This window comes from Lampetra planeri, chromosome 8 (assembly GCF_965212315.1).
Source record: "Lampetra planeri chromosome 8, kcLamPlan1.2.h2, whole genome shotgun sequence".
NCBI lineage: Eukaryota > Metazoa > Chordata > Hyperoartia > Petromyzontiformes > Petromyzontidae > Lampetra > Lampetra planeri.
In genome coordinates, this window is record NC_136114.1 from 2,125,493 (window position 1) to 2,150,351 (window position 24,859).

At 41.6% G+C, this 24,859-nt stretch overlaps 1 protein-coding gene across 7 annotated transcripts in view; it reads right to left on the reverse strand.

Annotated features, from left to right (window-relative positions):
• Nucleotides 1-350: 350 nt before the first annotated feature.
• The window catches only part of LOC144720208 (adhesion G protein-coupled receptor B3-like), a 104,370-nt gene continuing 79,861 nt past the window's right edge, over nucleotides 351-24,859 (reverse strand). For 5 of the 7 annotated variants that reach the window (XM_078596716.1, XM_078596722.1, XM_078596717.1 and 2 more), the window contains 6 exons: nucleotides 15,114-15,203; nucleotides 13,006-13,045; nucleotides 5,941-6,350; nucleotides 4,334-4,369; nucleotides 4,106-4,210; nucleotides 351-1,600 (listed from right to left, as the gene is read on the reverse strand). In XM_078596716.1, coding sequence (XP_078452842.1) covers nucleotides 1,592-1,600; nucleotides 4,106-4,210; nucleotides 4,334-4,369; nucleotides 5,941-6,350; nucleotides 13,006-13,045; nucleotides 15,114-15,203 — 690 coding nt within the window. In that variant the 3' untranslated portion in view covers nucleotides 351-1,591. The remainder of the gene's footprint in view (nucleotides 1,601-4,105; nucleotides 4,211-4,333; nucleotides 4,370-5,940; nucleotides 6,351-13,005; nucleotides 13,046-15,113; nucleotides 15,204-24,859) is intronic. The other 2 variants (XM_078596719.1, XM_078596721.1) reach the window with 2 other exon arrangements.

Sequence of the window (24,859 nt, forward strand, 5' to 3'; positions counted from 1 at the left end):
AGAAATTGCTGGTCTCTGCGTGAGTTTTAGGGGCCAAATTGCGGTCTTGAAAAATCGAGCAAATTGTCATCATTTATTTAGTAATGTGTTGCTTTCACCATTGTCAAGAATGAGCCAAATTGCCAAAACAATGTTTCACCCATGTTTTAAGGAGGTTAATCTGGCCCTATGCCTGCAAAAGTTACTGAACTTAAATGTAAAAAAGAGGCATCTTTTTGGAACTTAGGTTCCATGTCGTGCATTTGCAGAGCCTTACCGAATAATATAGCAAAGCCATTATACCATTTGAAAAGGCCCCCAATTTAGCCATCTGTGAAATTAATTTGTGATATAATAACATGACAACAAAATTAAATGAAAAATTTGAGTTTATTTTATTTGTATCTCTCACTTCATTTTAAGTGGAAATTTATGTAATTACAATGCAGTATACAGTAAATTTAATATAATTTGAAAGTAACTCTTAAAATTGCATAGCTTTCTTTTGAAGTCGATTGAAATTCACTAATTGCCCAACTACACACAACCCAAAAATGCAATTACAGCACAAAGTAAAAACCATTCCGCTTAAAATGAAGCAAATGTCTACGACCACAGATTACACAGCAAAGTAGAGATGTGTACAGTCTCCAAACAGCATACCATAGAGTTATCATTGTCCAACAACACAAAAACACAGGTCCTTGAGCATGCAACGAGAAAAAAACTAAAACTCCTCTCTATTTACAGACAAGGAAGAGCCCCGTGCAAATCACAGCTGTAATAAATTTGTATTTTTCTCCCCCAAAGAAAATGGAATTTCTCGTAAGAATTTTTGTTTTTTAAAGTAAAGCTGCAAAGCAATAGTAATCAGGTATATACAGTACTGTATACGTAACATTAATATTTTAAAATGAATAAGGGAACCAAAACGCACGAATAAATACGAGGTAAAACACAACCGTGTCAACTACCTCCGACAATGACCTACACGGAGCCCTTTTGCCTTTATTTTCAGCCAAAATAATGACACAATGCTTAAGTTATATTTTTTAAAACAAAATATAACGTAGCTAAAGCATTCACATATATACCGAACCGGGGACCAACTTGGTTAATTTCAGCTGGTGTTTTCCATATTCATATCGTATATATATGGGGCAGGGGCAGATGTTTAATGCGCAATGTGGTTTACTGTCTTCTCACCTCTTGAATATCGTCTCTGAACGCCAAGAAATCCAGTTTGTAGTTCAGAGGTTACATTATAGTGTGTCATGTACAACATGAAGCCTTGTTATTCAAGCAATGGTCATCAACATATAATACATTACTTTTTACATTGTTGTAAAAGGGAGAATTGTAGAATAACCTCGTTAACATCGCTACATTTGTTCTTCTCTCTGCTGCCATGCTCATTCTCTTGCGATCACACAATACCCCCAATCAAAAAGTCGGTACAGAAGAAGAAGTGTTTATTTTTTTTTTGATGGACATAAAAGGATGCGGAAATTTCTGCAGTTCAATGGTGACTCAACGTTTATATCCTTGTGCCTCTTAAACAGTGAATCCATTTGCCATTTCACAAACGATGACTTGTTCAACTTGGTTCGCGCTATACGACCTGCAATGGAACAGAGAGCATGACAATGCATCAATCGACACTCCACTTCAATTATGATTGAGTTATTTCATCAGAGGAGGAAGTTATATTGTCAAGAGAAGCACGATTACGTGAACTATAATTCTGACCAGAGCACCAAAGCATTGAGACAACAGCACTGAGATTATGTGTTCAAAGATATTCTGCCAGCCATGATTCAATTCATATTTTCGCTTAATTTGGAACAAAAAATAAAAGTTTTCCAGTTCTGATATTTACAAAGTAAAATGTTGATTCAGTTTGCATCTACATCAGCGTGTGAGGGAAGTGCACTTTACTTCGTGTGGATAACAGGTTGTTAATAGGATGGAGCTCACACATACTTCTGTGATGTCACCTTCTAACAAGACAACAAACATTTCTAAAAAGCACAATATCTTTGTGCATGCACGGACATCATCAGCAGTTCCTGAAAGAACTGCCTATGGCCTGAGACAAGTCTACGCATAGGACGACCACTGTTGACTTTCTCACAAAGTGGCAACTATTTTATCGACCCCAGAGAGATGGCTGAGTGAACCACCAACCAGGATTTGAACGAGCATCTTCCAATTGCGAACTGCTCACGCTACCACTGAGCCACCCGGCCACGTAAATAACAAATGGGACTGAACTTGACATTGGCCACTTTCATTTTAATTGTCGACTACAGTTTTCTCGCCTCCTCTCTCCAGAGACAAGCTAGAGGAGACAATTAATTACTCAACTTCCTGGCTTTGCAGAGCAAAGCAATTACCCACTGACCTTTAATCTGTTTCTCTCGGCTGGCACACATTAAACAAACACTGTCACCTGAGCAATAGTATCCGGCACTGAAGGGTCACTCACGGGGCAAAATTTAAACGTCACGACTGATCGAAATTTAAATGTGGCCTGACGGGGAACCTTACAGCAACAATAGCACCGTACGCCCAACGCACTTTCCAGATTGCGGGCCCAGTCGCACGTTGTGTGGAACGCTCTGCCGGACAATCTCCAGAGCAAAGACCACTGCCAGCATGAGGTGAAGACGCATTTAATGTCCACGGCGGGACGAAAAGCCGCAGCGTATCAGAGGTGCATTTAGCACAAATTTGTATTTCTAACGAGATCTTGGGACACACAAGCCTGGACTGGTGGCGGTACTCTCTCATCACTGACACACTATTAGGGGAGTCAAAACAATACATCGGGATATATTAAGCATCATTTCATTACGATCACATTTTAAAACGTTGCATAGCGAGGGAAGATAAGTAGAGTTCGGGAACTTGTGGAAATGTGAGGCACCTCCTCACGTTATGCAGCCTACAGCAGGCCAAGGAAAGAATACATTCTGTTAAACCCAAATTACGATGCCTTTTACTACAACATGCGCACGATGCAACACAGAGTAACCTAGAGAGACTGTAGCTAGCTTAACGCAATCCTGAGATCATTTTACATGATCCAAGGGCACGCTAGTTATATTTTAAAAGTAACTTATCTGTCACCTCATCACATCCACCCTCATTACAGATAAGAGGATAATTATTACATTTAACTTCAATGTTTCAAATTATTACAATACATCGCTACATGGTCACAAGAACAGCATATACGCACCCCAGAATATATTGAATCGGTGAGTTAAAAAAAATGATGAAGCTGAATAAATGAAGTGGTCAAGCTATATTATTAGCATTTGACTGCCATTCATGTACCGCTACTATTAACAATTCAATCCACATTGCACAATGAGCAGTTATCGGGTTTTCAAATTTGTGGCCCATAAAGTCACTGTGAGTTGGTCCACTCGAAATAATTAGGCCAAATATGGAACCGTGTCCTAAACAAAATGTGCAACAGTAATATTTAACTCACAACAGCACCAGATATAAACTGTGAAAAACCATGATTGAGCCTGATAAATTTAAGCATAAATTCCGCAATAAAACATGGAGCAAAAAGAGAAATGTGTGCTCCCGCTACAATCACTACAACAGCCAGTTTGTAGACAAGCTTTGAATTAGAAATAAAAGCACTTAGCAAATGAAGGAGAACAATTTTGTCGATCTGGCAGCAACTTGTGAGTAAGCCGAGTTCTCAGGTCTAGCCATTTGATGGTCTCAACATCTTCATCACCAATGGCTGCACAAAAATAGCCATTGTACGAAATTTAGTTTCACACTTAATTGTGGATATATCCCTGCTCTAAGAATTGAAAACATCAGTTTGACCGTTATGCTACAATCGTATAGCAGAGTGTGTGGCAAAGTGTGACCTATCCTGTGTCAAGCAATAACAAAGCCGCTGGAAATATGTTTTGGTTGTAGTTGCGTGGAAAAAAAAATTATTCCGCAGCCATTCAACGACGCAAGGGGCACAATTGCTCTGTGAGATTTCCGTGTGGTGGGGTGGTGTCAATAGCCCAATTGAAGTAGAGCGGGGGGAGGGAGGTGAGAAAATATTAATCCAACAAACTTCGCACGCGTGTCTTGTTCTTACGTCAATGCTTTCATCAGGATTCTTGCGTTTCCTCTCCAGGGACTGGAATTTTTGATTCATCTCCTGGAACATCTCGCTGTGTCGCTGGCGTGTGTGCATGATCCTCTGTGCAGCAGCAGCAGAAACAACAAGAACAATGGAGGATTACAAATATATACACAACGTAGAAATCGTTTATCTCACACAATTCGGGAAAACCACCGTCAAAATGGTTAATGTTTGGCTTACCTGAATGTCGATTTCAGAATATTTACTTTTTTGTCTCTAGAGAAGAAAACACATAATATAAAAGACAAAATAAATTGGCATAAATGAGTTAAGACTGTGATTAGCCAATGTCATATTATATCTTCCGTAGTTTCACAACTGCACATTGAAGTGCCGTTTAAATTATAATTAGCTTCAAGCTATTTCAAGTACTATGCATTTTAAAGGTTTTACAGCCCTGTAATCAACCAAGAAATGTTTAGGGATACTGTATACGTGTTAAACAGCTCAGTGCAGGTATGAAAGGTGCCAATTAAAATATTTAGTAAAAATTACATTTCAAAATAAATTTGCTAAACCGCCTCCTTCCCCAGGAACAAAAATGTGCAATGCTATATTAGAACAAAAAAACATATCAGCAACAGAAGGGAATTAAATTATTAGGAATTCCTGCACAATACGCAGTTTTTTTTGGTGTTATGATAGCAATGTTTTCTTTTTTAATCTGTGCAATTAGTGAGCAGCAGAAGGGCCTTTGAGGTAAAGTCTGCCGCAAGCTAATGCTTCATGAGAGAAATTAATGTGCATTAGATATGTGGATGCAATGCATTTTTAAGTGACTATTATTTCCAGTTTGGACTGCATTATTTACAATGTTGATGCAGGTTAAATCTGGTCTGCAATGGCATTGGTGCAGTGGGTGTGTATTATTAAATATTAAAAAAACACACTGAATAAAATCTCAAACTAAATTCACATAGTTGCTGAGCACAGGCCCAAAGGCCCAAACCATTAAGCAGCAAACAGCACTGTCAAAAGCCGCAACAGGTAAGCGTTAACACACGTTTCTTGAACTTGGCAACGTTATAAGAGCTTGGGAAAAGAGACGACGGGAGGGAATTCGAAAAACAAGCAGTGCGACGTAAGAAGGAGCAGAACAAAAATTAACCCGTAAAAACAAAGTTTTTCACTATAAATCCTTTATATGTAAGATCACCTCTTGACATGCCCCGTATATTCCCGAGGGCACTAACGTTGACCCGTTTTACCACTTTCAAGAACCTGGCGGCTTCAATTTAACTGCTCTATAAATAGTCTCCATTGTACAGCGTGGGGGCAGGGATTTCATGCCATGTGGTTAGTCAACATTTGCGTCATCATGAAATGGGCGGCTAGAGTCCTCTCGTCCTCTGGCTTGAGATGGCTGCCACCTATGGGTCAGATTATTGTCTGCCACCATTAAGCAATTGGTAATTAAATATTTTAAAAAAATTCCCTAAACAGTGTAAAATTTTGGAAAAATTCACGAAAATTAATTGTCACGCACAACGAGTATGTGTGCAAAATGTCAGCTCGATTGGATCACGGGAAGTGGGTTAAAAAACGACCGAAAGATTTGCACAGTCGTAAGCAAGCAAGCACGCAAGCACGCAAGCAAGCAAGTGAATTTAATATAAAGGATTTAAAAAAGAGACGTGACCTGCAGTGTGGCGGCGGTTGAACACAGTGTACAGCATGAGACGACAGTCGGTCAGGTAGAGCGAGTCCTCAACATGGGCGTACGATTCGAAGTGAGGTTCACGGAAAATTTGGAGGAAAAGAACTTGAGAATGTAAGCGATCACTTACATCTGGTGAGCGAGCGATGGATTCCGCCTCGACGGTCAGCATTTGCTGGTGGGTGGATCGATCCATGGGCGAGGTGGACGTGTGTTGTTGGCCAGCCTGCAAATGCTGCTGCATGAAAGTCGCGCTGCTGCTGCTGCACTGCGGATCTGCCGTGGGCATCTGGGAAAGCTGCACCTCTCCCCCCGACGACACGTCCTTGTCCGTCGGATATCTGTGGATGTGACGCCAGATGCTGCGAGCGGAGCCGGTGCCTTCCCGGTGCCGCCTCTGCCTGCTCTTCTTGGAGGCAGCTGGGTACACGGCGGTCTCCTTGCCCGATATCACTGTGAGCGCGCTCTCAGGCAGGCTCGCCTGTTTTGAATGGTGCGACTTTTCTCGGCTTTTTTCAGCCCGGGACAGAGTTCCAGAAACTAGTAAACGCGCGCACACACACACGCACAAAAAAAAATGCCGCGATGTGACATTCGCCATGAAGAGATGGGCCGAACATTTCGTCTGCCTGTGAAATGTTTACATTCATCAAAACGATTTACCGTCACAGGTGAATAATGCTGCTATGGTGTAATTTTTATCACAACGGACTTCCAATCCAGAAGACGCTGGTTCGATCTCCTGGATCAGCAGCTGAAACAATGTTTCAGTTGTTCCGACATGATAGTGATTCAAATGTCTGCTTTATTGCCAATTAAATTGGCGAGTTGTTTTTATTCCCCCCTCCACCTCTATCCACTCAGCAATATAAATGGGTGCACACCTCAATGAGTTCGCAGGGCGCACGCTGTGGGGCAAAGTGTGGTAACTCCCAAACATCTTACAAGATATATGGCTAGCAAGGAAGAGTAATAACTTATTCACCCAATATATCCCCACCGAGTCTGAAGACTCATTTTCAGGGGGATCCTGTATTATGATATTTGGCTGACACTAATGACATTGTAGATTTTATCGATGGGAGGAAACCAGAGAACCTGGATGAAATCCATGCACAACAGGGGAAGAACGAACAGACTCCACACACACATGTTCCCTTGCTGTGAGGCACAAGTGTTACCACTGTGCCACCCTGCCACATAAAGCTGCACATTTACTATTAATATAGCTTGAAACTCTTCTCAAGAACGTCCGTCTTTGAGTTATTTCCTAGTTGCTTGACATTAAAGCCACGGGAACTTTATTTACCGATTGCTTTATATCCCCTTCCATTTTGACGAATGCACACAAAACACAAGCATACAACCACACACTGATATCGTGTTTAAATATATCGACGAATACAAATTAAATAAAGGTATGACAGCAATAATACAGCAGAAATCCAATAATTTAACGACCCAATAATCAGATTCGTTGGCGCTTCTCGGACTGCAAACAGCGACCCGAAGCAGTGGGCGGGGGCTCACGTGGAGCCGCAGGGGCGGAGCTGCAGGGAAACACGGTGGTAATATATTTTTAAATTATATATTTTTGTATTTACACAGACTAGCTGTGCTTGATTTGTTCAGTCGAAGATAATTCAGCATTTTAATTTTACTTGGATAAAAAAAAATTCCTTTGACATCGACCCATCTGCCAGATTTGAGTAATACAGTGAGGGAAAAAAATATTTGATCCTCTGCTGATTTTGTACGTTTGCCCACTGACAAAGAAGTGATCAGTCTATAATTGTAATGCTATATTTATTTGAACAGTGAGAGACAGAATAACAAAAACAAAAATCCAGAAAAACGCATGTCAAAAATGTTATAAATTGATTTGTATTATAATGAGGGAAATAAGTATTTGACCCTCTCTCAAATCAGAAAGATTTCTGGCTCCCAGGTGTCTTTTATATAGGTAACGAGCTGAGATTAGGAGCACACTCTTAAAGGGAGTGCTCCTAATCTCAGTGTGTTACCTGTATAAAAGACACCTGTTCACAGAAGCAATCAATCAATCAGATTCCAAACTCTCCACCATGGCCAAGACCAAAGAGCTCTCCAAGGATGTCAGGGACAAGATTGTAGACCTACACAAGGCTGGAATGGGCTACAAGAACATCGCCAAGCAGCTTGGTGAGAAGGTGACAACAGTTGGTGCGATTATTCAGAAATGGAAGAAACACAAAAGAACTGTCAATCTCCCTCGGCCTGGGGCTCCATGCAAGATTTCACCTCGTGGAGTTGCAATGATCATGAGAACGGTGAGGAATCAGCCCAGAACTACACGGGAGGATATTGTCAATGATCTCAAGGCAGTTGGGACCATAGTCACCAAGAACACAGTTGGTAACACACTACGCCGTGAAGGACTGAAATCCTGCAGCGCCCACAAGGTCCCCCTGCTCAAGAAAGCACATATACATGCCCGTCTGAAGTTTGCCAATGAACATCTGAATGATTCAGAGGACAACTGGGTGAAAGTGTTGTGGTCAGATGAGACCAAAATGGAGCTCTTTGGCATCAACTCAACTCGCCGTGTTTGGAGGAGGAATGCTGCCTATGACCCCAAGAACACCATCCCCACCGTCAAACATGGAGGTGGAAACATTATGCTTTGAGGGTGTTTTTCTGCTAAGGGGACAGGACAACTTCACCGCATAAAAGGGACGATGGACGGAGCCATGTACCGTCAAATCTTGGGTGAGAACCTCCTTCCCTCAGCCAGGGCATTGAAAATGGGTCGTGGATAGGTATTCCAGCATGACAATGACCCAAAACACACGGCCAAGGCAACAAAGGAGTGGCTCAAGAAGAAGCACATTAAGGTCCTGGAGTGGCCTAGCCAGTCACCAGACCTTAATCCCATAGAAAATCTGTGGAGGGAGCTGAAGGTTCGAGTTGCCAAATGTCAGCCTCGAAACCTTAATGACTTGGAAAAGATCTGCAAAGAGGAGTGGGACAAAATCCCTCCTGAGATGTGTGCAAACCTGGTGGCCAACTACAAGAAACGTCTGGCCTCTGTGATTGCCAACAAGGGTTTTGCCACCAAGTACTAAGTCATGTTTTGCAGAGGGGTCAAATACTTATTTCCCTCATTAAAATGCAAATCATTTTATAACATTTTTGACATGCGTTATTCTGGATTTTGTTGTTGTTATTCTGTCTCTCACTGTTCAAATAAACCTACCATTAAAATTATAGACTGATCATTTCTTTGTCAGTGGGCAAACGTACAAAATCAGCAGGGGATCAAATACTTTTTTCCCTCACTGTATGTTGATTTATTGTAAAATAGAATCGCTTCGTCAAGAGTTACACTTCCCCTGTAATCAGTAACATTTTTTCAGATTAATCCCTTTCAATGCCGCGTTGGCGCAATTAATTTTACATAGCATATGGTCCCCCCCTTATCGCCGGAGATTATTGTATTTCTGCTGTATAAGCCAACCAAATTGCCGCCATAATGTCACAGGTAGACTTAACAAAATAACTTCATTTTGTAGGGAGTTTGCATAATTGTTTTGAATATCATTAAATACCATGTGAAGACTAATCTCTCCAGCATCCACAAACCAGCACTGTCACAAAGTTACCATACACCTCTTTTTCGATTGAGAGTGCGACATTAATTTGAATACTCATATCAATCTACATTAAATCAATCTACATTAAATGGGCACATTAATCTTTGTAAATCACACTTAAAATGACAATACCGTAATGCAAACCGGCATCCCAATAAGAGCACTGTTAATTGTACAGCAGATAATAATTACGATGGGTTTTTGTCGTTATTACTGGGAAATGTAATCGCACCTTCAAAAAAATAGACAATGAGATGGAGTAACCAAAGTCATCTAATGTTAGGACAAAAGAAGATAAATGCCGCATCCCACAGAACGATTATTGAACACAATGTGGATGAGAGGGAAGTCAATCTTGTAGAATGAGTCCTTGGGAATGGCAGAGGAATGACAGCGTCCACAAGGACACTGACATTGCCTGTGGTGCGGTAATAAAAGAGGGATACGGAAGAGCCCTGAACTCTGGTGAGAGAGTGACTGCAGTGAAGCAGTTGGGTGTGGGAGAATCGATAGGCTGAACCATTTCACTTTCTGTCAAGCAGTCAGGCAGGAGCAGGAAGCTCCATTCCAGCAAGGGCTGTCAAGTTTTTGGACAAGTGACTTTTTCCCCCGATTACCGCGACTCGAGACGGCAAATCGGGGACTATCGCCTGTGAGCAATGTTGAGGCGCTCGCGAACTGTCTGCGATGTGAGTACGGCGATTAACCCTACGGAGCCGGGGGTGTGCATGAGGTCACAGCGGATAGCCTAGTGTACCAAACTCTGACAGACTTGTGCTTCATACAGCAGCCATGACTCAGAGGTGAAGAAAGCTTTGGCATAAAAGAAAAAGATAAAACCAAGGTTTATCGATGCTCCTTCATCAAGGTTTGTTAAGTAGTCATTGCACGTTGTCCTCCCCCCTGCACCTCCGATGAGCACAGTTGGCTATGTAAGGTGCGAAAGAAGTTCAACATATATACATACCTGGCAAGTCTGACTAAATGGCCGTGCCAAGCAGGCTGAAGAATTAATGAAACATAGATCTATATCGTTAAATATGACCGGAGGAAATGTGATTTTTATAACCTTCAGTGATATAAGCATTAATTTGGTTTCCTTTTAGTTGAAAGTGACTTGATTCTCAATAACACACTTATAGAATTGTATTCAAATCAATAACAATAAATTTCCTTAAGCACAAGTCAGCTCGGCAAGATTACACTGGTCTGCAGCCAAAATGCTTCCCACTCCATGACTCCCACAGTCATTGGAGCTTGGGAGAAAAAGTGTTCAGCATCCACCACTTGTTGAATCAAGGAAGATTTTGTTACCACCCTTACACATCAAGCTGGGTCTGATGAAGATCTTTGTCAAAGCTATGAACAAAACACAAGCAGCTTTCAAGTACCACCATGGAAAATTTCCAAGGTTAAGTGAAGCTAAGATAAAGGAAGGTGTCTTTGTTGGCCCTCAGATTTGTGAACTTCTTCGAAATGATGCATTTGACAGTGCACTGCTTGGCAAAGAAAAGACGGCATGGAAAGCCTTCAAGTTAGTGTCAACAAATTTCCTTGGAAACAACAAGGCAAGATAACGACGGAGTAGGTGGAAAACCTCAAGGCATACAAAAGCCTTGGTTGCAACATGCCACTAAAGATACATTTTTAGCACTCTCATCTAGATTTTTTCCCACTGCGAAGGAGTGAGTGACGAGCATGGCGAGTGACTTCACCAGGACATTGCAACAATGGAGAAACGCTATCAGGGCAAATGGAGCCCATGAATGCTTGCAGACTATTGCTGGACAATGACAAGAGATGCTCCATTTAATGAATACAAGAGACAAGCCAAGAAGTGCCGAGTAGACACTGAATGAGGCCTAAACTATTTACTTATATATACATAATAGTTTTTTGTCTTTTGTTTCATCATACATTTTATTTATATAACCCTTTTGCTGACTTTTAAAGTGTTACATGAATAGGACAGGTGACATGTTATAATTTAAAGCAACTATGAACACATGAAAATACCTACTGTAGGTAGGTTAAATATCTTTGGAACAGTAGTCAATCAGTTGTTTTAATTGTCATATTTGAATTCAGCACATCAAAATCCGTAATAAGCAGCACATTTAATCTCTGAAGCGGACGACGTCTAACAAATTGTAGACCAGTATTATTTATATACTGATCATAGCACAATTACAATTTTTATTTGCGAAATGTGTGTTAGAATTTATGTGTATTATTATTCACTTAGATAAATATTAAACAGATATAGGGTGAATATTGCAATAATATGTAAACAGATGAGGATATATGTCAAATGTAGGAAATAAAACATAGTAAAGTTATTTTTAAGGAATTACATTCTCGGTATTAATATCATCATCGTGATCATCATCATCACCAACAGCCAAGGGTAAATCCACTGTGGAAGGAAGTCCAACTCCACACGGTCACCTTTGCTCATGATCTGTACCTCTCAATCATCCCCCCCCGCCTGCCCCCTTCCAACAATGTGTTTCATCTGAGCCAACTTACTTTTCTGACCGGTTCATACGATGTCTGAAACGTGCATTTGGCTTCTACTCCACAGGGTTCTCTTTCTCCTGCTTCTCAGTGGGAATATAATCTTTCATCTCTTCATGCAATTCATTTGTCTGTTTATGAGGTTTTGCTCTGTTTATGTCAGCTGATCCACTACAAAGCAATCAGCAATATGCACTTAAGGAAACATTCCCTCTCGAAATAAACCAGTGGATAGCTTTTCCTTTTAAAATTCAACTTTCCAAAACACTTCACCACACTCTTACTTGCCTATTTTTTACAATTTTGTTTCAAGTCTACCTTCAATAAGTCCATAAGATAGATATCGACATCCACAGGCGTGTTCGCCAGGTTGTGACCTTCCAGCAAAACACTGAATGTAACTTTTTGTTTTGCTCTTATTTACCTCAAAGCCCCCACGAATTTTAAACTACACGTTATCAGTTTATCGAGGTGATAATTTCATATCTTGATGGCTACGGGTGGGGGTGGCTAGGGAAGGGGGCACGCAGTGGGGTGGGGGGATGGGGGGGTGCCTTCGCTCAATGACGGGCACCTCCCCGAGTCGAAATTAAAGAGAAAAATAACCGAATGGAAAACAGTGCAAAAACAACCACATTGCAGAAGAAATAAAAAAAAGACGGTGCACTAACATAAATAAACATGACATTTTATTAATGTCCTGTTACCAATTGCTTAAAAAAAAACATTTAGAGAAGAATTAATAAAAAAATCACCATTAGTTTTGACTGAATATGGCTCAGTGCTACTTTACTCTGAGCTGCAGACATGGACCGATCATTCCATATTCGTTTGTGATTGTGGTCGTGTTACCTAAGGTCGAGTCAGCCTCAAATGAGTACCTCGTGCGGAGTGTAAACATCACCAGTGGGGAAAAACAAAGGCGGCTAGGCGTGGTGCTGGCCACCCACCCCCTCGTGTACCGTGCCGGCCTTCATAGGTGCTCGCTAACAGCACTTGCCCCAACAGTCTGTTAACTTATACAGAGGGGTCTTTGTCTTTGTTACCTGATTGACACGTGAGGTCGATGTCTTTTTCAAACTCCGTCTGTAACACAAACATGAAGTTAAAATCATGGAACCTTCCTTGCCCGTATCAAAATATGAGATTAAGTTGTACCCTTTCTGGCAATAAAACCTCATGTAAGAATAGGTTAAAATATTAAAAGATAATGTTACCTCCTTTAACAATATTATTCAAAAACACTCAAACGAATATTTATAGTCATTCCTAATTATAAGCATTCAAGTGATGACATGTAAATTACCAAAAGACCCAGAGTATGTAAATTACATTAAAGCCTAACTACAAATAATTAAGGTGAATACCGATTACGATGAATGCAATTACATTTTTTAAAAGGTCTACCATTTTAAATAGCACAACTTCATAAGCAACATATATATAATATCACATGTATGAAATAAAAACCTTAGCCACCTTCATTATGAACGACGTGTTAGAAATCTAAACATTCGGTCGCTGTTAATTTAGACATCGTTCAACAACATGTCATCTTTTCCCCTGATTGAAGTCTAACCCACTCTACCAGCTTGTTTCCATAGGTCTCGACAAGGCGCGCATTCCTGTTCGAAAATCTGATTACGTTCTATAAGGCTCTTCCAACCTCAGCCGTCACAAACATTATGTTACCTTCAAACGATTTCACTACCTTCGGTGGCATTTACCTTTAACCCATTTTCCTTCACATCTCGTAATGCTGTGGGGTGTAAGATCCCTTCCCTCTGTAATCTAAAATATGGCTCTAACATAATAAATATTTTTTTACTTTAAAAAGCTGGAAAGCCACAGGTGTAGTGATACTCTCTGAGACACAGGCAGCTTCCCCAGGAGACAGGTTAGGAGTAGGGAAAGCTGCGATATTCAAAGAGACATTGGACCAAGGGCGATTCCCGCTGGCACTCCATCACCGGGCAGCTGAGAGTGAGGGACGGAGAGAGAGGGAGAAAGAGCTGCCAGGGAAATCCTCGCAGAGTTGCGAAGCGAGCCATATTGGGTGCTCCAGTGAGGCCATGTAAAAAACAACGTGATGCAAACCCATGTAGCTACAGCATGCACCTTAGATGTAATGTTTTCTGTACTACGAAGCCATATATGTCGAAAATCCCAGTTGGCTATATCTTAAGTGAGATTAATATTCTACGATAATAACACTGTGATTACAATCAGCGCTGCTGTACAAGTGATGGTTTCCAGATAGAGTCCTTTAGTTTAAACTAGGTGAGAACTCATTCAGAAAATGTTTTCGTTTCTTTCAGAGAGTGGTCTCCAGAAAGGGAAATCGCAGAGCTGCTTCTGAGAACTCAAATAAGCTTTTATTCACACTGGAGATGGTAGCACCTTTTCACCCACCCTGCTACAGAGAGAAGCGTTCATCACATTTCCACGTCAAACCAATAGTTTACTTCTCAGAGCTGGAGTTTAGCCAAAATGAGTGTAAAGCCCAATTTAACATTTATTTTGTGCAGTAGTTTATGACTGGGTCGGAGAGGTAATCAGCTTGACTACATCTGAGAACCTGGCTTAATGTGGGCAGCTGCTTGCGAATACTACTAATTTTCAGTTTATAATTTCACAAAAAAACTTTGGCTAAACTGTAACATTCACGATGTGCGGCAGACGTCACAATTGTGATTGTGACTAAGCATTGCCCATATAAGGGAGACTTTTACCACTGGTAGGCAATTATATCTCGATGGGCCAATACAGACTTTGTCGTCCCATTGCTCTTGGATACCGTAGCAGAGGAGAGGATCTGAACCCTTAATGTGCCTGTGATGTTACAACACTTCATGGCCATAGATTCCCTTGTTTTCCCGATGTGACGCATTCCATGCCACATATGACCCATCGCCAGTGCTAAGTTCTGCCGTATATATTGACCTCTACATAGAACTACAATGTAGAATGCTCACATGGTTTGTTTTTCACCGCACCGTATTACGTGATTCATGCATATGATTTGTGACAACCATTATCATTTGGTTAATCCTACACCCCCTAACACCTATATTGCTTTGAGACCTGTCATTGGAGCTGCATATCGAATTCAAATTTATTACCTTACAATATATGTTAATACCTTGTCCCTTACCATAATTTGAGCTTGCCCATTGGGGAAGTAGCCGCAAGCTTCACTTGGATCAAGGCGACCCGTGATACGAAACTTAAATGCATTTTGAACCTGAAGGACAACAACATACACGAGTGTGTTTTGAGTAAAGAAAATTCATACGGGTAACAGTAAACAAGCAAATTAGGTGGGCAAACGCTATAGAGGTTCAGCCCTGAAATTGCCTGCTCACGTCACTGCTGGCAGAATGGCTTCCACGAGAGGACGCTCTCGAGAGCTCCTCTGGAGAGCTTTTGACCGGTACTTCCATGCTGGCCAGATGTCTTTAAAGAGGTGGGAGTAACGACCCTTTATCTCACCGCCTGCTGATTGACTGATTGGTGCACCCCATGTACACTGATGTTGGGTGGACAGAGGCGGGGGTGTGGATTTAATAAACATGCACCATTGTTTCAATCGCCACGCGTGGAGATCAAACTGGAGACCTCTGGATTGCAAGTCCAGCGTAACAACCCTGAAACATGATAATTGGTTCTTTACCCTTCTATCTGGCAACAAAACTGACACCTTTTTTACAAGGAGTCATGTTTGCATAGACCGCAATACCTGCAGTCATAATACAAACAAAAGAACATAACTCTGATAATGTGCACTGTCATTGAAGTTGATTGGTCCACACCCGAGACAGCTTTCCTTAGAGCCAGATAGAAGGGTAAAGAACCAATTATCATATTTTAACTGGCAAATGAGGTTCCCATAGTGTAGAACCCTGAAACAGTGACAGTAACCCCAAAAGCAAAGTATGCGTGTTTAACTAATTGTTGTAACGGGACTACGTGTTTTCGGGCAATATCGCTGCCACTTTAACTGGTTTACTTATGCAGATTTGGCTGTATTCTGGGAAATGTCAAATTATGTATATAGATGTGAACTATATTCACTTTTAAATTTGTAATTCTATGCATGTTGAACTTCTTTCGCACCGTACATAGCCCAAATGGCATCATGCTCTTATAACCCGTATTTTACAACACTCATTTAATTTAAAGAGTTACAAATATATTCCATTAAATAAACTTGGGATGTAGAGTAAATTCGCATATAAAAAAAATATAGTTGCACTTGAGCCACATGGCAAGACTTACAAACAGCTGCTGCAGTGGAGAGAGCAGCAGCTGCAGTACCAAGTGACTGACAGAAAGGGATTATTCAAATTAAGTTGAAGGAAGAGTGGTCAGGAATAAAGATTAAAATAGTCCTGTTCATAATAAGAGATCGAAGATGCTTACATAAAGAGAAGTAATATTAAGTTGTTCATCACATTTAATAGATTCGGAAATAACGGACACTATTAGAACATGGGATAAGGACCAGTTCAGGATAGCTGTTAGCATGAGACTGGGCCACCAGGAAGCCACACATCTGCTGGTCATGAGGTTGGGCATTTGGTCAACCTGAAATATAATTTTCAATCAGCCAGCACATGATTTAAGCTGTGCCGAGTGTGTGGTGGCTCACTGGGAAAATGCCTGGTTGTTTGGTGGCAGATTACAACTCTGGAACAATATTTGTAGAAACATATTTCCTAAATGTACGTCACCGTTTTTTTTAATCTAAGATTAGGTGGTGAAGATACTCTGTGATGCAGCGGTAAAGTAAAGTGCTTGAAACTATACTATTTATATTTTACCAGGTAAGGCCCACTGAGCTATAAGAACTGGCCACAAATTATAGCCCAACGAAGTGGCTTATCTTGTGGAAATGTATAGCAGCCAAATATTCTAAACGCATGTTGATCCTAAAAAACGGCGGACCCGGAGAAAAATACACACGAACACAGGGAGAACATGCAAACTCCAAAAATATTCAGGAGTTAGGGTTGGGATCGAACTGACAACCTCCTAATGCGAGGTAGTTAAGCTTATGAAGTGGCCATGTGGCTCAGAGGTCAGAGCCCTGAGCTTGCACTGCTGAGAGAGAGCCTGGGCTCTGTGCTTAACCTTGATTCTCAAGTGTGGTGAGTTGATGTCCTCAGCCCAGTCACTAATAACTACACACAAACACACACACAAACCATCACATTAAATTGGTTCTGTACTTAATTTGGCCAAAATTCCAGCTCTGAAAAAGAAATTTCTCTATATGGGAGGGTGGGTGAGAAAGTGCTGCCCCCTACTGAGTTTCAATCCCAATATCTGTGAGAACAAAATCAACGTGCGAATAGTATTCATGATAATGAAGGATACCATGACCAATCTGCCATGCGCACAGTATGGTATTATTCTGGCTGTCGCCTGATGAGGCTGTTTTGTTTACGTGACAAACCTTACTAATTGGCTGTGTCGGGTGATGGTGGGTTTAACGACACATTTATACTTACAAGATATAACCCCCAAAAAACCTATATTACGGTATTATTCGTAACTATAACAGGATTTTTTTTCTAATAAGGGTTGCTGAACAGAGGCCCAAAATCCCAAAAGGCCAGCAACAAACATCCCTTCTGAAGGTGTAATAGGTACGCGTTGATCAGTGCCTTAAATCGAGCCAAGTTATTATTATGAGAACTTTGGAAACGAGACGATGGGAGGGGATTCCAGTGTGCAGCAGTGCGATGATTACTTTGTCGTGGGGCGACTGTGCAGAGTGTATCACCCATCACGGCTACAGCGGTAAAAATGAAATTCATTGTTGTCAAACATTTCATTATCTTCAATCATTAGCTTCGTAATCACTCACCACATTCATCGTCTTCTATGCTAGTGTAGAGGAGTGAAATACACGGTGCGCACAGTTAACCGAGGGCAACTGAGGGCAAACAGGTGCGCGTGTGCAACGTGAGGTTTGCACGGACAGACTGCCAGTTGTTAAGGGGCGAAGCAGGCGCAAACGGGGTCGACCGGTTGTGCACGTTGAGACCGGAGGTATTGCCAGGGAGACGGGAGATAAGGGTTGATTGATGATTCGACAGGCACCTGCCTGGCGAGAACTTAAAAAGACGAACGAGAGGTATCGGATAATTAGCAGAGGGATATAAGGGTGTGTGTGTGAGCGCAGAGGGAGTTGTTGCAAAGAGTGAAGACATCTCGCCGCTGCCGCTCCAGCCGTCAACGGAACCTCAACCCTCATGCCGTCGCCGGGCGGGTGTTGGCTGATCCCCCCACCCGGGACAGACGGGTGAGCGGGTCTGAGGGAGCGTAGGTGAGAGCAGCGGTGGAGATGTAGAGTTTCTGTGTGCGGAGTCGCTGTGTGCGGAGTCGCTGTGTGCGGAGTCGCTGTGTGCGGAGATGCCATGTGCGGAGATGCCGAGTGTGAAGACGCTGTGTGCGGAGACGCTGTGTGCGAAGACGCTGTGTGCGGAGTCGCTGAGAGTAGAGCTGCCGAGTGCAGGATAAGTGAGGTGGAAGGTAGATAAGAGTGGAGAGAAGTTAAACATACATGACCGTATAGATAGTTATAGGAGTGCCTACAACTGGTGCAAGAATAGGTGAATAAAGTGTAAGTAGGTGACTTGTTACAACGTGTCGGTGTGAGTAATTTTAAAAGACTCTACACTAGTATATCATCATCATGAGTCTCCATGAATGATTATTGATAATAGGATGAATGCAGCACCTCATGGTCTGTGTCCATATTGATATCTAAATGCTATAGACAATTGCGTGGGTTTGGAATCCGTCCAAGGCCCCCTTCCACACTCTGCCTTTAATTTGCAAATTCTCGGGGGGGGGGGGGAACGGGAAGGATCACGGGTCAACTCGACTCTATAAACTGAGTTGCAGCTATGGTGACTGTTACATTGGGGAAACGAAACGTCATGTCTCTGATCGTGTCCGCGAGCACAAGTCAGATCTGAAACACGGCAAAATTGAGTCTTCCGCCGTTGCCGACCATTGCTACAACGCGGTGGGCTCTCATGAGATTGTTTTCTCCGAGACTAAGGTGCTCTGCAAACCCTCTGGCTACCATCAAAGGTTTGTACACGAAGCCATTCAGATATACAAACACAGACATAATTTCAACCGTGATGATGGGTACAAACTTAGTAATAATTGGAAAGATGTTATCAACCATGAAAAAAAATATTTAATTACACATTTTTGAACCATCTTATCTGACAGGCACCATTTTACTTTACTTTACCGAGTGTTAACATCCCCAGTGTTTAACAGTACTCTCTTTATTGTCAGCCAACACTGGTATAAACATGGGCATTTTCGTTCTTTTCTATCATGTGTATCAACAGGTGCTTGTACATATACATGTCCAGGTACACTTGCACCCCGTACTCTCTTTTAGCCCCCCCCCCCCTCGTCCAATACGTTAGCATATCCAACAATAGCTACTTGCGCACAAACACGTCCACGTCGCCGACGCTTACGTAGCACTTCGTGCCTTCTTTTAGCCCCCCTCTCCCGATACGTTCTACGTAGCACTTCGTGCCTTCTTTTAGCCCCCCCCCCCTCCCGATACGTTCCATTCATTGGCTACCACATTCTGATAAGCTCCCCCCCCCCCCTCTCCTCCCCCCTCAACTTGTATTTAAGGGCTTGCATCTTCAATCCTTGCCTCACTTGATGCAGCAAATCTGGCTGTGACGGTCCCACCTGATGACGGAGACTTGTGTTGCCTCAGAAACGTCGTGATTTTAGTGTTTTATTTTTATTAATTTTAATTTCATTTTTTACCTACGTGACTTTACCGAAAGAACTAAGAGTATCAACTCGACTCTGCTGATATTTGGCATTATGGATAGAAGGGCCTTGGTTCAAAGAGTTTCAATGTACATGTGAAAGAAGGCTAATGGGTTTTAACTCACGAATCAATTTTGCCTCCACGTGTGAATTTAAGAACTGACAAAACATTCCAGGATAAAAGTATTTTATTTATGCATAAACATGAAGGAAAATTGGTCAATTATTTATTTGGTTTGCAAAATCTGGTTCCAATTGTCTTCATGATCTCAATTTACACCATGTCGTTTGAGGTTGTTCCATTATTAATACTGCAAACATTTACCTATTTAGGTAGGCAATCTACAACATCATCTTCATCATCAGACGAATGATCGGTGATTCAGCTGTAGATATCCAAGTATGATCCTGCACTAGTTAAATTAGTAGATCGCAGAGCCGCAACGCACGGGTTGGCCCGCGGCTCTGCGATCTTCCATTAACATGCTAATCTCTCATTAACATGCTAATCTCTCATTAACATGCTAATCTCTCATTAACATGCTAATTTTCACCTGGCAGCCCTTTGATTGGTGGAAAACCAACTACCGTCGGATTGGGCCGCCCACCACTTTTATTATCATTGGCTGTTGACACTTGGGCTACGCCTATTTCAAACCCCTTATAACAGTTTGCCTTGGAAGCTTGTGTTGCGATCGAATCGTTGTAGTTTTTTGTTATTTTTCTTTGAACCTATCTACGTGACTTTACCGAAAGACCCAAGAATATGAATTCCTGCAGTCACGAAAGCTTTAAGCCTAGTCTATGTGCTATTGAGCACCCCCTTCGTTGATGCCGGCTTCTTCAATCACACTGGTGATTGTGTTCACCAATTTCTGTTCCAATTCTTATCGAAGCGGATATACAGAGTATTGTTGTATTATAACTTGCGTGTGGCATTTACATGGTTTTTCATACATTTCACTTGTTCCTTATGCTTTTGAGTTATTTGGTCGTTTCCATTTTACCTTACCCCAACTTATTTTGTGCAGAGTCCATTATGATCCTTCTATTATCTAGAAATTTAAAACTTTGTTCTTTGAGAAGCACTTTAGGTTCTCCCAATCCCTGAACTGGACTGTTAATGTTTAGATTTTTAATGTCTTGCTTATAATTAGCTCCCTTATCTAGTACATTTGACCCCTCATGCCCACTTTCTATACTAATTTAAGGAAGAAGGTGTTTTGTGATCCATAACAGAAGCTTTTGGGTTAGATCACATACATATAAATGTAGTGGCGGGTTTAACAAAAAACATGTATATTTACACGATCTAACCCAAAAACCTCTTATGTACAATATTGCTTGTGAAAGCCTATTACGTGTTAAACTGTTTTCTTGAGTTCTGCTTCGCTGTGAACTCTAGCTGATGCTTTCCTCACCATGAGGCCTCCTTTGTCAGTACCAAAATATACTAATAGGGGTTTTCCCCTTTTTTTCTGGCAACAACACTGACACATTTTGCAAGGAATCATGCTTACATTAACCACAATACTTGCAGTCAAATGCAAACAAAAAACAATACTCTGATAATTTATGCATTGTCCTTGAAACTGATTGGTCCACACCAAAGACAGCTTTTCTTAGAGCTTAGTCTCATGGTGCTCGACCAGATGACTCCAAAAGGCGCACAGTTCAAAGACAACGCACTATGAGAGTAATGAGAGCTCGGGGCAAGCATCTACATCATGAGGCCTCGTTTTCCAGTACCAAAATATACTAATAGGGTTTTTCCCCTTTTTTCTGGCAACAAAACTGACACCTTTCTCAAGGTGTCTGACACCTTGCAAAAGGTGATACCTTTTGAACTGTGCGCCTTTTGGCGTCATCTGGTCGAGCACCATATGAGACTAGGCTCTAAGGCTCTAAGAAAAGCTGTCTCTGGTGTGGACCAATCAGTTTCAAGGACAATGCATACATTATCAGAGTATTGTTTTTTGTTTGCATTTGACTGCAAGTATTGTGGTTAATGTAAACATGATTACTTGCAAAAGGTGTCAGTTTTGTTGCCAGAAAAAAGGGGAAAATCCCTATTAGTGATGCTTTCCTCTCACATTTCCCCCATTTTCGGCAAAATTGAGTGAAAAATGCACTCCATTAACATAATGGGAACATTATGGAGCAGTGATGAAAGAATGAGATTGGTAAATTTGGAAGAAAATTCGGTTACATGATTTCACTTGGTATACAACACATCTCTCGAGAGCATTAGCATGCTGTAAGTCGCTTTGGGTAATGTCCATGTAGAGCTTTCTCTCTGCATAGATTTCTTTTGGTGTAACTGAAGCCCCGTATCACAACTTGCAGATGTACGGCTCACTATTTTACCTCAAATATTGTTATATTTGCTTATTGAGGAAAGTCTAACCAAGTGGCAATGGATATTTGGTTTTTATCGGCATTTGTTATCATGTAGGAATACAAAAAAAATAGAGCACCCACACCGAGAAGGGGTGGAGGCGTAGTGTTCAGTGCACTGTGCTTTGAAGCTGGCAGCCTGGGTTGTATTCCTGGTCACGGCTAACATCAGTGGCGAGTGATATATGAACCGGTCCTCCCCACCACCCTTCACGGACCCAGCACTGACCAACGTGGTGAAATATGGTCGAACAATCTCCATGGCCGACAAGGCATGATGAGGGCTTTTATCTGGCAGTGAATTGGAAAAGGGCTGTAAATGATGATGATTATCCACACAAAAAACGCACATATACATATCACGTTCCCCCTCTTCAACTCAATCCATCACCAGCTCCCTGACATAAACAGAGTTCCTAAACTGGTCTAGGACCTTTCCTTTCCCTCTACTCCCATGCTATTTTGCAGACACATGGAGTTATTTCCCCCCCCTCCCCCTGGTTCGTGTTGTCACGATGTCCCGCACCTCAGAGACATTGGATACGTTTGTAGTGACACTTGATTACACACGGTGCATTGATCCAATAAAACTGTTATACAGTAAAACCTCGTTATTTCCGTATTTGATCATTCGTAATTGGGGATCATTTGGCATGGCTGTGCTTTCGGCATACATACAGTATTAGTAATTTGCCATGAGCCGAATTGCCGTACCGAATGGTTCAATTTCGGCAAACACGTGGAGCGACGCCACGCACCACGACCAAAACAATGACTCAGGCTGGTGGTGGCGTACATGGTAAGCGTTAGTGCAGAGCTGTTGCTTTGGACTTTACCTCGTTTATGCACTCTGTGCACAAGCCAACCCTCTCAGAAATGTCATCTAAACCTACATCAAGAAGTAATAGAAAGGGACTGAAGTATAAATCCCTTAGTCTGCGAGACAAATCCAAAGTTTTGGATAGAACTGATGCATGGTGTGTGTCAATGCGTATGGTGTGTGAAGAGTTTGGAAAACAATGTTTTTCTATTGTTGCAGGAGGCACTGGGGAGTACTATTGTACATCATTCGGAATATTGGATAATTCGGCAAGGCCAGAGCCCCATATGTGTCGAATTAACAAGGATTTGCTGTATATATATAAAACACCACACACGAGCTCCAGAGAGAGGTGAATATCAGACTGCTGTTGCGTGGTACAATGAGGCTTTTTTGCAGCTGCACTCAGCAGTGCCCCTGCTGTCCCACAGATAGTTTAACCTGCCTAAGTAAGTCCCTGTGGCACTCATCTGCGCCTGTCATCTCCGTAACTAAAAACCGTGACCTTGGACTGGGCAGACGGAGATTTGGAGAGCATGTCCTTTCACGACCATCTGTTTTGTAGATCTGCTCAGCAGTCAGGCTATCGTCCTCCATATGTAGTCATGGAATTCTCCATTCGATACAAGCCATTTGCAGTGACGATGTAGCCGATGGATTGTGTTACACTCTTTGCAGGCTTGAAGGCTACCATCCAGAGGCAAAGCTAGTTTTATCTCGGCCAAATGTTGCGTAGGGGTCAATATCCTTTCACACAGAATAAGAATAATTGATTAGTTGGCCTTCAGTACAATATTAATATGAAGTTTGTTCACATACCGCACCTTTAATTTTGGACCACCTCGTAGTGCTACACGGCACAATTTGTACAAACTGCTGTGGCGATGGTATGGGGAGGTCTTCATCCAGCTGTGGATTCATGCTATTAGTAAGGTATATAAAAAGCAGTATAAAGTGAGAGGAGTGAATTCCAAATGAGCAGTTAAAAGCAGGCCACTTACAATAAAACAAGATGAAAAATAATATTAGTTGAGAACTTCTGTATCAAATAAGAGCTGGATTGTTTTGAGCAGTGGCTCTCAACCTTGTTTGGCAACTGTACCTCTTGCTGAATTTTGTTTCAACCGAGTAACCCCCTTGCCTAACCCAACATGGTTCTAAGAAGTAAATGTATTACTAATGAACATCAATATTTTAATCAATTGTCCACTTTGTGAGGTATCCTAACGAGCTTGTAATTGCAAGCAAATACAATTTCAATGGAAGCTCTGCATGCATGACGTAATTTGTTCCCGCTCACTGGTTACTCTTGGAAATCACATTGTTAACGATCAATGAGTTTAGAAAGGTGTTTTAAATCGTTTTAAGTTACGTATGGATTTAAATTGTACTGTAGCAAAGAGTATGGATCCCTGCAGTCACGAAAAGTTAAAATCTAGATTGTAATGTAGTGATTTTATTTTGGAAGATTCATACATGATTCATCACCAATGACTCTAATATATGATATAAATTCACACATTTATAAATCACCTCTCGCGTACCCCCTGGGATTTTGCCACATACCCCCAGGGGTCCGCGTACCCCCGGTTGAGAACCACTGTTTTAGAAGATACACAGCCTATCAAAGCGTGATTAATGATGCACTAAGATGATGTTCATGTCATTCATGAGAGTCGCAACGTGAATAAGTGTTAACTACCCAGACAGTCAATTGCATTCTAAATATATTCTTCATCACTGGACAGCAGTGAGCTGAGTGTGAATTTAAAAAATATGCTTTTGAACCATTCCATAAATACAGCCTCTTATGTCTGGTATGAAGCTGCTGATTGTGGAAAGTTCACAGGAAAATG